The sequence below is a fragment of the Hibiscus syriacus genome, unplaced genomic scaffold (genome assembly GCF_006381635.1).
Source record: "Hibiscus syriacus cultivar Baekdansim isolate YM2019G1 unplaced genomic scaffold, ASM638163v2 tig00110432_pilon, whole genome shotgun sequence".
Lineage (NCBI taxonomy): Eukaryota > Viridiplantae > Streptophyta > Magnoliopsida > Malvales > Malvaceae > Hibiscus > Hibiscus syriacus.
In genome coordinates, this window is record NW_024062735.1 from 817,926 (window position 1) to 830,987 (window position 13,062).

Genomic DNA, 13,062 nt, shown 5'->3' on the forward strand with positions numbered 1-13,062 from the left:
CAATTAACTTTATTGCCGTTCTACGCTCACCAAAGCTTTTCAAACAGACTTTGTCATTACCATGGTTTAAAATGCAGAGGGAACCAACACTGTGCAGCAGCAGTGGTTATCTTCTCTTCAGGACTTATGAAGAGCCTAGAATTCCCTGAACGAGCGACTGTAGGTGGTATTCCTAAATATTTGGGCCAGGGGGTACTCTTGAAGAAGTAATTATTGTAGTATCGTCACAGAATATGCATACTAACATTGTATTATTATGAAAATGCAAGAAAGAGAATGACCCTTGCTTTCAGTCACAGCTACTGTAAATGATTTGATTTTTCCCATAGTGAATTGCAAATAGGTTTCACTTCCATATGCTTATAGGTTCAATAAGTAAAAATTTATGAGCTGCAGGCAAATTAATGTTGAATTCAAGGACAGGAATGCAAATAAGATTAGTAATGAAGATGTTGTGGTTGGATACTCTGGGCTTGAATCAGGACCACTTGAGTTGCAGAGCAGTTGTTAGATGTTGAAATGATGAAATCAATTTAAGCTGCTTTCAGAGATCACATGAAGATGCTGCATTTTGTTTTTGCCAAAAAGGGGTTCTTGAGAGCGTGCGCTGTATATTGTACTAAAAGCCTCAGCTTTACCGTTCCACACCACACATTACCTTTGCATTAAGGACCATGTATGAATTTAATTTAAATTCGTTTAAATGATTTAATTTGAGTTAAGGACTCAATTCAATATTTGTAATAATTAATTCTGATCAGAATTAACTGAAATACCTTTCATGGCTGATCTGCAAACACCTGTTCAAAGCTGTTTAATCTTAACGGGCTAACAGATTATATGAGCTTTGATTTTCTTTTTGACAAATTTATTGTTACTATTATTATCATAATTATCTGAATTAAATAGAGAGAAGTCGGTTAAAGCTGAGCACCCTGGTAGTTTTTTTTTTAAAGAAAATACAATATGCCACGTGGTGTTATAATATTGGTTGAGACTTAGAAACTGATTTTGTTTTCCAAAGGTACATGCCACTTTCAAGGCTTATTTAGTCTGCTCCCCTCCAAGATCATATTCCCATAACCAAAAACAAAGAAGATTAAGGAGTTCAAAACATGTTGCAGAGAGAAGCTAATAATGCATATTCATGGTGGGGCTAGTCATATCAGAAACAAAGCAGTCCAAATGGATGGAACAAAACCTTCAAGGTAATTATTCTACTTCAACATTCAAATTACATGAAAACATATAATAGTTTCTGGGATTTTTATTTTATGAATATGATTTATCTGTATGATTGGAAAACTATGGGGAAAATGCAGATATGGATGAAAAGGTAAAGAATGTTCTTAAGCTGCTCGAAGAAGATGGAGACTCGTTTGTGAGGAGAGCCGAAATGTACTATTGATCCATTTTGTCGAAGAATCTTTTCAGGCATATCGAGCTTTAGCTGAAAGATACTAACGCTTATCAACTGAGCTACAAAATGCAAACAGCATCATTGCTTCCGTTTTTCCGGAGCAGCTCCAGTTTGCAATGGAGGATGAAGATGAATTCGGATCACCCAAGTCCGCGAAGAAGTCATGGGAAATCTCGAAAGGCGGCTATATCCCATATGTCCCGGAGAATTTAAAAGGCAATTTTCTGGCCGTTCCCAAGGTTCCGAAGCCTACAGTTAAAGATGTGAAGGGTTTAGTAGCATCAAGAGGAAGCAACAAAAGATAATCAAAAGGAGTATTAGTTTGATTCCGAAATCTGGTTTGAGTATACCTGAGGGACTTCATGAGATTCATAGGCTTCAGAACGGATCCTGGAGTGCAGACCGAGAAAGAGTTTGGTCGGAGCACGCACAAGTGCGCGATGGCCAAGTATTGGGAATTAGATAATGACATCCAAGAGATTCGTGCTGCTTCGTAGTTTGGAGGACGAGTTGATGAAGGTAAGGCGATTGCAGATGATGAGGCTTGTGTCATGGAGGAAGTGACGGATTTGAAATCTTGCAGCGATACATTGGCTCAACTCGAGGACAAACAGGAGATATCCGCCAAGGAAGCTCAAGTTGAGAAGAAAAGGATTATTGTTTCGAGGAAGAAATTGGATGCCTTGAAGAAGAAGTTTGAGCTCAATCAAGAAGAGTTTAAAAGATTAGAACAAGCAACGGGTGACAATGATGATATTCAGAAGAGGAAAGAAATAGAATCTTTGAGGGAGAAGATCAAGCAACAGTTGAGGTCTTCTTAATGGATCATTGAGTGTGACAGAGATGTCAAAGAAGATCGATGAAGGCGTGCACAACGTGATCAACTTAAAATGTGGTCGCATCTCAGTCAATTCTTGTTGCGAGACTACGGACCGAGACGATATACTTCAAGCTCAGATTGAAGTGTTGGAAGATGATAAGGACACATAATTGATGGGAAAAGTGATGTGAAGAAGAAGTTAAGGGAGATGGAGGAGAAGTTGAATGAGATTCAGGATTTTAGCCAGAGTTTTGAAGATCAAAACAACAGTCTCCAGACCCATTTCACTGAAGCACATTGTAGTCTTGATCACCTTTCCGAAAAAGTTCTTAGTATCAAAGAGAAGTTCGAAAAAGAACAGAGCTCATCCATGGCAGTCAAATCATCAAAAGAGAAGGGGATCAAAGATGGTGAGAAAAAGTTGGAGATGGAAAAAACAGGCATGGAGCTTGAGGAGATTCTCCAGCAAAAGCCGAATCCAAAAAAGAGTCTGCTGAAGAACAAAAGAGCAATGAAATTCTAAGCCTTCAGAGAAATGTGAAGACCTGAAAGCAGTGGGAAACGTCGATGCAGGAGCTCGTCTTCGAAAGCGAACACCATCGACAAAGTTGGATCAAAAGAAGTTGAAATGGAAGATAAAGAGAAGAATCTGTTGATGGAATACAGTTAAATGCTTAGGAATAAGGATACGGAGAGGAAGTCAAGGCAAATAACCAGGATGGGATGCTCGACATAATGTTGCAGCTGAAAGAACTTAATAAGAGTAACGCCATAAAGATGAATTGATTCGATCCTTAGAAGAGAAACCAAGCCTTCTCCAAACAGGTCTTGGTGAAAAACACACAATGCTGATCATATGCTGAACCAACACCACTGATTTCCGAGAAAAATAGTAATGATTTAACACTCTGCACGCAGAGAAAGAAGTAAAAGAAGATTTTGATTCGATGATAGAAATCGAAAAATCTGGAACTACTTCAGAAATCGAAAACAAGTTCTAGATGGACATCGATGAACTGCTGGAAGAGAATTTGGATTTCTGGAGCAGGTTCAGCACCACTTTCCAAGAGGTAAACATGTTTAAGGCTCGAGTGAAAGAATTATCGGTCGAGGTTGAGAAGATCAAGGAAAAACGAAAGCAAAAAGGAAGTAACAGTTGGAAATATTCACTGCAATCCGATGCGAAAGCATTACACGAACATCTGAGAGAAGCGCACGATGAACTAAGTGCCTGGATGGAGAAAGGCGTATCACTAAAAAAGAAGTGAGGAGCGGTTTTCGTCTTTGTGCGAGCTTCAAGAAGAAATAACATGGGCCTTGAGAGCGAGTGTCAAGATGATGAATTCAAGTTCACAAGTGACCAAGCAGCGAGATTCCAAGGCGAGATCTTGGACATGAAACAGGAGAACTTCATAGTTGCAAATGAGATTCTAAGATGATATATTATTTTTATATTATTAAATTGATATAAGTAGGATCAATATTATTATTATATATATTTAGTATTTCAATACTTTATCATTTTCAAGCTTATCATTGAATTATAATAATCATATAATTAAGCGCTACTACAGCCTATATAATTTTAAATGAGATTTTAAATTAAAATTTCATTTAATCATTTTCTATAAAACTTTGGATAGTCCCCTTTCACAATATTTGAGTAAATTTAATTATACACGTTAGAACCAATACAATTGATGATGAAATTTGTCACGTCAGTAAAATAATAAAAATAATCTTTTTTACTTAAAGTAAAATTTTGATTTTAATGGAAGTCAAACTATGACATTGACTGGTGAAAAAGACAAATTCTGGAGAGATATATTATTTGAATTATTAAAATGATTTTTAAGAATAGTTCCATTACACAATGTTTTTCGAGTTATGAAAGAAAAGAAGTATTAACAAGCTATTAAATTAAATCTTTATAAATGTAATTATGTAATGATCTTCAATTAAATTTACAGAAGTATGTCAATAAATTTAATCGTTGCAAACTGCTATATATCTATCTATATTTGAATTCTGAAAATTATAAAAAATAAAAAAAATATTAACAGTTTTTTTGGTACGTTTCAGTATAATATTATACAAATGACATCTGATCTCTAATTTTCTCCTTTAATCGTGGGCATTGACGCCGGTTTCCCAATCATCTTCAGAGTGTTTCAATGGCAACCCCTCTGTCTAAACGAAACAACAAAGGGCGCTCAAAATTTACCTGAAGAAGAAAAACATTTCATTGATTTGTTCCAAATTCACACAAATCCAACAAACCCATTATTCCAAAACCAGCTGCATATGCCGGTCCAGGTCAGTCAGATAGTTGGCTCGATTATAATCTTGCAAATCACAACCGTCTACTATAACTGCTTTCCCTCCACAACCCTTCTGCCACTCTATGACCAGCTTCGTTCTTAAGCAACTCCACGACCTGGAAAATCGCGACAAATGTTCAGTTCATCGAAAGGATTGAATGGAATTGGAGGTGGTTCGAAGTTGTTTTCGTGTGCTTACCCTACTCATGCTTGGACGTAGTTTAGCTAAGTGGTTTATACACAAGAAAGCTGTTAACATTGCACGTTTCACCTCGGTTTGATCGTAATTGCCTTCGAGTCGAGGATCTACCAATTCCTTCACTTTATTTTTTTCCAGAAGTGGTTTCCCCTGTATCGGAAACATGGAAACGAAGTTCATATCTTTCTTGATTATATTAATAAATGTTGGATTGCTTTGGTGTAGAAGATGTACCCAAATCACGAGGCTTTGTCGGGACGAATCAACTGCGCGGCGGCCTGTTAATATCTCCAGTAGTAGAACACCGAATGCGAATACATCGGTCTTCTCGTCGACTATCCCATGCATAAAATACTCCGGAGCTAAATATCTGGAGGCAATTTTACATATTATCCCCAATGTTATTGACCTAACGAAATGAGTAATGATAATAACTTCATGTGAAGATGTAAAAAGAAGCTGCATGCCTAACCCTAATGTTCCTTCGATGGGATAGACAACATGTTGATGCCAATTCTCTGGTAGCCACTTTGCCAGACCGAAATCCGAGATCTGCAATGAGAAGAGAGATCAACATATCCCTGTCAGATACATTCATGTTGGATCCGGGTGACATAGGTACATGGAGATTACGCACATGAGCTTCATAATCTTCGGTGAGCAATATGTTGGAGGCCGTGATGTCTCGGTGTATAATGCGCTTAGGACAGTCGTGATGGAGATATTTCAGCCCCTCTGCTATCCCGGTCGCCACTTTATACCTTGTCTTCCAATCTAGACATTCATCTGATCCTGCAGTGCAGAACATAATTCTAAGCCATTTAGATCCAATACTTTGCTTGTTTTTTTCCCCAGCGGAAGAGATCAACAGGCATAGTAGAGTACCAAAAGCACAGAAGCAAGGCTGCCATGAGGGGCAAACTGAAGGACTAAGTGCAAGCCTCCATCAATACCAAATCCGATCAAGCGAGCTGCATTCGGGTGATTGATGTGAGCAATGATCCCAAGTTCTAACAAGAAATCATTGGCTATCTTCTTCTTTCTCATTCTTTGTTAGCTTCTTCACTGCTACAACTTGACCATCAGTTAAATGCCCTTTGTATACCTCCGCATTGCCCCTTTTCCCAGCAAATTCTCTGCAAGATTTTGATGAAATACAACCATACGTTGAAATCAATATCATAATTCATAAACTAAAGCACCACAAAAAGAAGAAGCTTGAAATGTAAATTAATTAAGTTTTTTTTACCAGGGATGAAATTATCTGTAGCAGCCGCAAGGTCGAAGTAAGAAAAAGTCTTCCACAATGGGTTATCGACAACAACTGCCTTGGGGCAATAAAGTTTGGACAATTTCCTCCACTTCTTTCTAGAAATATCGTAATTATTTGTCAGCGAAGGGATAATAGAGAAACCTTTTGCTGATTTCTTCTTGATGTTTTCAATCACACTCTTCCATTGCGAAGAATAAGAATCTCGCTTCCATTCGGGAAAACAGGCGGCAGCTTATAAGGATAGTAGGCAGAATTGCTGGTCCAAAGGCCTCTGATATCGGCATACGTTACCCGGACGGGCATTTCCGGTTCCCTTCTCGACGGTGGATCCTTATTTCTATATAGTGATTCACTGCTCGTAAGAACCTCGGATTTTGATTCCGTTTCTGACTCGACCTCTTCTACCATCCCTCTTCTTGTATCTGCATGAACAAGCATGAAATGTACTAAGATATCACCATTTTACCAATCCAAATCCATATCTTTGTATCGAGAACAAGAAATAAACAACCCCATTTAAAAAACAACAACAACAACAACAGCAACAACAATGAATAGAAGGATAAAAGAAAAACCTTGAGATATAATCATGAAATACCTTTCACAACCACTATAATCCAAGCCGTGTTAAAGTGAACGTCAATGATGAAAAGAATCAAATTAAATAGCAATTTATAACGTTAAGTTGAGGTCGCTATTTAAATTTTGTTATCAGACATTCAAAAGAAAGGAAAAAATTTCTGTATTTCTCCATTCAAATTTCTCTTCAACCTTGAACTTGATAAATTGTGGGATGAAGAAAGAGGAAAATCCTCCCCAAAAAAATTCGGGGGCGGAGGGTTTCCAATCCCAGTCCTTTGGTAAATTGGTTTATAACCAAATAATTGTAGAGAAGATAAAAATGAAAAATGGTTTTCATATTTTTGGAATTTGGTTATTCTTAGGAACACCAGAGCAAATTTAAAAACCAGCTTAAATTATTCAAAATGTTTTGGTAATCTCTCCTATATTCATTCAACTACTTTTCTCTTTTTAATTTCTTAAGGATAAATCATTTAAATAACAAAAATAATGAGAGAATGATTTAATAACCATCATGTCCAAAAATTGAAAGTGTTAGGCCTCACCAGTTAAGTAGCTCCAAAGGAATGATAAAACTCGAACCATGGAAGAGACCCGGCAGCTCGATTCTTTCAAAAAACAAACAAGTTTCAAGAATGGAACATAAGATCAATTTCTCTAGCACATTAACTCGTCCGACCAATATAAATAATTGTCACAAGATTATCCAAGTATGCCCCTAATTCTGATATCGCCTCACTTTTGTTTCGTTCTTGCAAGCTCTAGGACTGTCCAAATAGTGACCGCCGTTACCGACCAATAATAGAAGGTCCGAACTCCGACCACCCTACGTTCCCAAGACATTACCAGAAAGCAAGATCATGCTTCAAAGAAGAGTAAGTTAGATAAAGAAAAAAGTGAATTCAAAGCAAATTATAGCAAGTAGTTTAACTAATGCGAATTAAACACGAAAAATGAACCAACAAAATAAACAAAATTTCATGCATGGATCAATCAGCCGCAAGCATATAACTACTGTGATCCTCACCATGTAATCTTGAACTTGAGAGCATCACCATCAATTTCAAACTAATAAACTGGAGGGGAAAAAAAATATAATCATGGAGTATAGAAAAAATAAGGATAGATTATGTTTTTGGTCACACAATTTTGTACGTATTTTTGTTTTGGTTATTCTTTTTTTTTTTCACTGAACCTTTGAATTTTATTTTTTTCGTCATTTGATTATTGTTGAGTATTTAATTTAGTTTGATTTTTTTTAAAAATTGGTTTAAAATATTTTGAAAATTTTCTCTCGATTCCAATTTTTTAGACTCCTTTTTTTATTCACATGAATTAAAGTATTATATTTTGCAAATTTAATTAGTGGAGAGGTTGAGAATGAGAAAAAATATATATCGAACAATGAAGATTGCAAATTGGACCAAGAAAAGTCAAAATTTTTATTTAAGTTTTGTCGATTTTAAAAAAAATCAAACCGAGAATAAGAAAGAGTGAAGAGAAGAGAACATTTCGAAACCAGTTCTATCCTAAACAATGACCAACAATAGTCAAACAATGGTAGAAAAAGATTATGACCATGAGAAAGAATAATACTAAAACATTAGATTCATTATATATATATATATATATATAGATAGATAGATAGATAGATAGATAGATATATAATACCCAAAGCGTAATGTTTTGATACTATCGTTACATAGTTAATGACGGAATAACCTCTAAAATAAATTCTAAAAACAAAATCATAAATTCTTAAATCAAATTAGAAGAATAATTTACCGAAAAAATAAACTTACCAGAAATTTCAAGATTTCATTATGCTAAGATATCACATATATTAATTTTTTATCAGTTCAATAAATTTACCTAAATATATAATATTTTGAACATAGTTATAAAATACAAATTCACAGTCGTGTACCATATTTTAAATAAATGGTTATATCTATGGTACAAAAGGGTTTAGAACTATGTTTTTTTTAGATTTAGTGGATCACTTTTAATTCATTTTACTTTTTAGAATATACATGTCATTTAATAATTTGATGTGTATGTTGTAAGTCTAGGGATTTTTTAGTCTTCAATTTTTATAAAAAAATTATTTTAGTCCTTAAATATTTTATAATTATATCTCTCATATGAAAAAATAAATTATATAGAATTTTTTAATTTCATATATCAAATAATTGTATATTTGATAATTTCATTATTAAAGATAATGTTACATTCTTTGATTGAAGTGTTCTCTTATACTATATTTTAAACAGGGAAAAGGAAAAAAAGGAGCAAAATTAATATTTGAATCAGACCCAAAAAGCCCAAAATTTGCCCAACAATACAAGAAAAAATTGCCAACCCAATCTCTCGGCTCTTAGACCCATAACGGTATCCAAATCTCAAAACTCGCGAGTCTTTTCTCTCCTCACCAAAACAATAATGGCTCTTCGGCGACGACGGACGCGGCTACGACTTAGCTCGGCTGCTGGAGTCGTGCGGCGTCTGAGAGAAATGGCTGGGAGATTCAACCTACGCCTCTTTTGTTCATTTTCTCTCCTCTCCCTCGGCTTGGGAATCGTTCATGCTCATTGACGACTCAACATCTAGGGCTCAGATCCATCTCCAGCTCAGATGTCGTGCCCTCTTGTTTGATAAAGCCACCGTCGCTCTCTTCCTCAGATCCCATCCTACCAACGCCGCTAATAATAATTCCTCCTCCTCTTCTTCAGTTGCTGTTTCAAAGCTTAATCCTAATTGTAAGATTCCCCCCCAATAATGAACTGAATGGAGGTATTTAGTTATTTGAAGAAAAAAAAACTTACTATTTTTTGCTTCGGTTAGATTTACAATTGCACGGTGATGACGTGTACTTTACTTTGGAGGGTTCGTCCCAGGATGGTGCTGCTGCATCTAATACGGCACCGTCCAAGGTTTGATTTTTCTCTTTACTTCAGCTTTCAGTTTTGTAGTTTCTTTCTAAAGTGCAAATATCAGTAAATAATGAAAACAAAATTATTATGAATTTCATACGACTTAGTAAACAGTGAAAATTAATTCTCTCTTCGAATATATTAATTTTTTATACGAGTAAAATCATGCATTTGCATTTAGAAAAAAAAAAGGTTAATTTTCTTTCAACTTTTCATCTTTCTCCTCCAAAAAAACAATCTTTTAGAAGTTCTGTTTGATTTTTATATCCAGACGTTGTTGCTCTTGTTTTTTGACCGTGTGTTTAATTTAACTAACTGTTTCCCGTTTTCCGGAAATCAGTCAAAATCATCTTTTAGTACCGGATCACGGTATGTTGAACCGGAATTTGATAGCTTATCCCAGAGATATAGGAATGAAGAGTTGCCAGAGACTTGGTATAATCAATTTATTGAGAAGTATAAACTTACAAGACCCTATAAGTTGTCTTTGGGGGACCGAGAGTCTGAAAAACGTACCCCAGAGGAAATGACTGTGTATCTTAGAACGCTTGAGAAGCATAAGAGAAGACGAGTGGCATTTCAGGATGATCAGCGTATGGGATATGGAAATACTGGTCTAGATGGCAATACCTCGGCCGATGATGACACCCCTTTCTTTCCTGAAACAATGTTTCTGATGAACTGTGTACCCGATAGTCCCCTCCCTCCAACAACCAGAGTGCGGGATAAGAAGACAATAGAGTTCTATGGAGTTCTGGATACTCTACCACAGGTTTCAACCCGAAGTCCTGTTATGATTGAGAGGCTTGGTATAAGGCCCGAGTACCTTAATATGGAACAAGGTGCAAACATAAACCGTGGGAAGACTCCCAAGAAGCATCTTAGTCAGGAGCAAGCATCACAAGTTTCTAGAAAGGTCATAGCACGGTTACTAACTGGTGTTGGGTTTGAAGGTGCCACAGAAGCTCCTGTGGAAGTCTTCTCTCAGTTTCTCAGTTGTCATATTTCTAAACTTGGTCGTAATCTGAAAGTTCTTACTGATAATTACAGAAAACAATGTTCCGCCATTGAATTAATCAGGATGTTCCTTCAAACGTCAGGATATAGGTAAATTTGAAATTCAGTTTGCTTTACTTTATGGAATTGGTACTAGTTCCCTGTCCTGCTTTGAACTTTCCAAAACTGTTATTTTTGTGCTCTATTTAATTGGTCTAGAATGCTATAAAAGAGAATTTATGTTGCATGGAGGCGCTGTCATGGAACTTTTTTGGCACATTTTGGTGGAGGAAGAATTTTTTAGTTTTGGTTCACGGTTCACCTTTAATTACTAATTTAAACAAATTTTTAGAATAGCTTATACATAAATTTATGATTTAAATTGAATTTACATTGACATATTTCATCCTGATGTGAGAATCTAATTTCAGTATTAAGATACTACTATATTGATGCCTAATTTAGACAGTTTCTGAAAAAATCATGTTCATCTTGGATAAGAGCTAAACTACTGGTTTGAATCTATCCTTTCCCTTTGAGTTAGATTGTTATATATATATAGAGAGAGAGAGACGTCCACACACATGTATGTAACATATGTCTGTGTCTGTCTTTTTGTATGACTTCTCATTATCATCTCAACTTTTTGATTTTTCATACATCTGTGTCCCTTTTGATCTCTTAGTTTTATCCCCTTTATATAAAGTTTTCTCTCTGAGATGCATTATCTAACATGTTTTTTTAATTGCAGTAACTTTGGGGCTCTAGCTGAACTTGTCAAAGATAGTACCAGGAACTTAGTGCAGCAAACTCAGCAACAAATGCATGCAATCCAGTCTCAGTTGCAGCCACAACACCAAAATGCTTTCCGAATGGCCCAGCAAGTATGTATAGTTTTTTTTCATTAGACTTGGATTTACCATTAGCAAGCTGGTTTTTTATGGTTACAACTTTTTCTGAAATCTGTATGGTTCTGGACTTTATCTATTTTTTTCTGCTGACATTGTGTTTGGGGGTGATTACATCGAATTCTTTGAATGTGCAGCAATTGTTTTGTGTTCCGGATGAAAATTTATAAGAGATGCTCCTTGTTTTAACTTATCTCCTGTATTGCGTTCTTTACCTTTTGATGTAGTCTTTTGCATGCTGTGGTCTACTTAACAACATTTGTTCGATCATTTGATGGTGTAGCTTCAGATGACGAGACAAATGCATCCACAGATGCAGCAAATGGTTCATACTCAAAACTTATCGTTTCAGCAGCAGCAGCAGTTGGAAAGAATGCTTAGGCGCCATCCATCCACCCCTCGTCCTGTTATGGATATGGGGGATAAAGACCGACCTTTAGTGCAAGTTAAGCTTGAAAACCCATCAGAACTGCCCATGGATAACAATGCATTTAATCCTATCAATGCCCGACATCAGCAAATGCAGTTCCGTCAGCAGCAACTCGCTGCAATGTCAAGTCTTCATTCTCAATCTAACAATCAATTCAGGCAGTTGATGTCCCCACAAATTTCTCAAACAATGTAAGAAAAGCTCGGATGGAGCATTTAATTTTTTATTTAAAAGATGTTTCAGCTCAATAATATGCCAAATATGAACATCTTTTGCAGGAACATGGGCGGCGTTGTTAGAGCTCCACCAGTGAAGGTGGAAGGTTTTTCAGAATTGATGGGCGGGGACACCACCTTGAAACATGAAGCTGAGGAAAATAAGCTGACCTCGCCGACCACCACCAAGTAAGTACTTTTTGAAGTGCAGTTATCTGAGCCAGCTTATTTCGGCATTACTTGTTTCACTGAAATGTTTTGTATCTTTTGTTGTTAGAAAAGATGCTATGTTTCTATATGCTCTAATTTTGTACATTTGTTCGAACAAGTGATGATCTTAGAAGTCTGAATTCATTAATGTCATGAAGAATGTGATAGAATATTAAATTGCTTTATAATCTAAATACTTTTAGTATCCGCGATAAATACGAGTATTAGTACTCTCCCAATCCAAATTTGAATTGATTAACATTAGTTGTCAGATCTTCGATATATTGGTTAATTAATTCAGATTGAATTATTACAAAGGCTTATTGTGGGGACGATCCTATTAATTCGGTTTATTAAATTCATAACATCATTCAATTCTTGATCTTGTTTAAATTTATTATTTTACAAGAATTCCTGGCCTTGTCTAAATTTATTGTTTGTAAAAGTGGGAAGAAATTAGTTATTGGTTTAATGGTATATGAGATCTTTAAATGTTTTTCTAAAAGTCAATTTGATCTTTTAATTTATTTTCCCATTTAATGTGGTCATTAAACTGATAAAAGAATTAATTTGATATTTTGATAAATAAAATTAAATGTTGATCGTTATGAGGACATGACAAGTTGTGACGTTGATATAATATTTTACAATATCAATGTGACGATCTATAACATTGACGTGGTAACTTACTGTGTGGATGATGAAATAAAATGATTTTATTGATTTTACTTAAAATAAAATGATGTGAATGATCT

The 13,062-nt window shown here is 35.6% G+C and overlaps 1 protein-coding gene and 2 pseudogenes across 1 annotated transcript; 2 read left to right on the forward strand and 1 right to left on the reverse strand.

Moving 5' to 3' along the window:
* Window positions 1-1,115: 1,115 nt before the first annotated feature.
* Window positions 1,116-3,679, forward strand: LOC120125534 (annotated as a pseudogene).
* Window positions 3,680-4,310: 631 nt separating this feature from the next.
* LOC120125550 lies at window positions 4,311-6,407 on the reverse strand (annotated as a pseudogene).
* Window positions 6,408-8,996: 2,589 nt separating this feature from the next.
* LOC120125583 lies at window positions 8,997-12,366 on the forward strand. The gene is made up of 6 exons (XM_039143983.1): window positions 8,997-9,374; window positions 9,460-9,548; window positions 9,889-10,655; window positions 11,296-11,428; window positions 11,736-12,073; window positions 12,161-12,366. Exons 1-6 carry the CDS (start codon window positions 9,200-9,202, stop codon window positions 12,288-12,290), a joined length of 1,632 nt encoding a protein of 543 aa, XP_038999914.1. The 5' UTR covers window positions 8,997-9,199; the 3' UTR covers window positions 12,291-12,366.
* Window positions 12,367-13,062: the final 696 nt, after the last annotated feature.

Excerpts from the sequence above, each read along its gene's own strand:
- LOC120125583 (XM_039143983.1), top strand. The coding sequence starts at position 9,200 with ATGCTCATTGACGACTCAACATCTAGGGCTCAGATCCATCTCCAGCTC. Across the intron at positions 9,549-9,888 it reads CTAATACGGCACCGTCCAAG|TCAAAATCATCTTTTAGTAC; the intron begins GTTTGATTTTTC and ends TCCGGAAATCAG. Across the intron at positions 11,429-11,735 it reads CTTTCCGAATGGCCCAGCAA|CTTCAGATGACGAGACAAAT; the intron begins GTATGTATAGTT and ends TTGATGGTGTAG.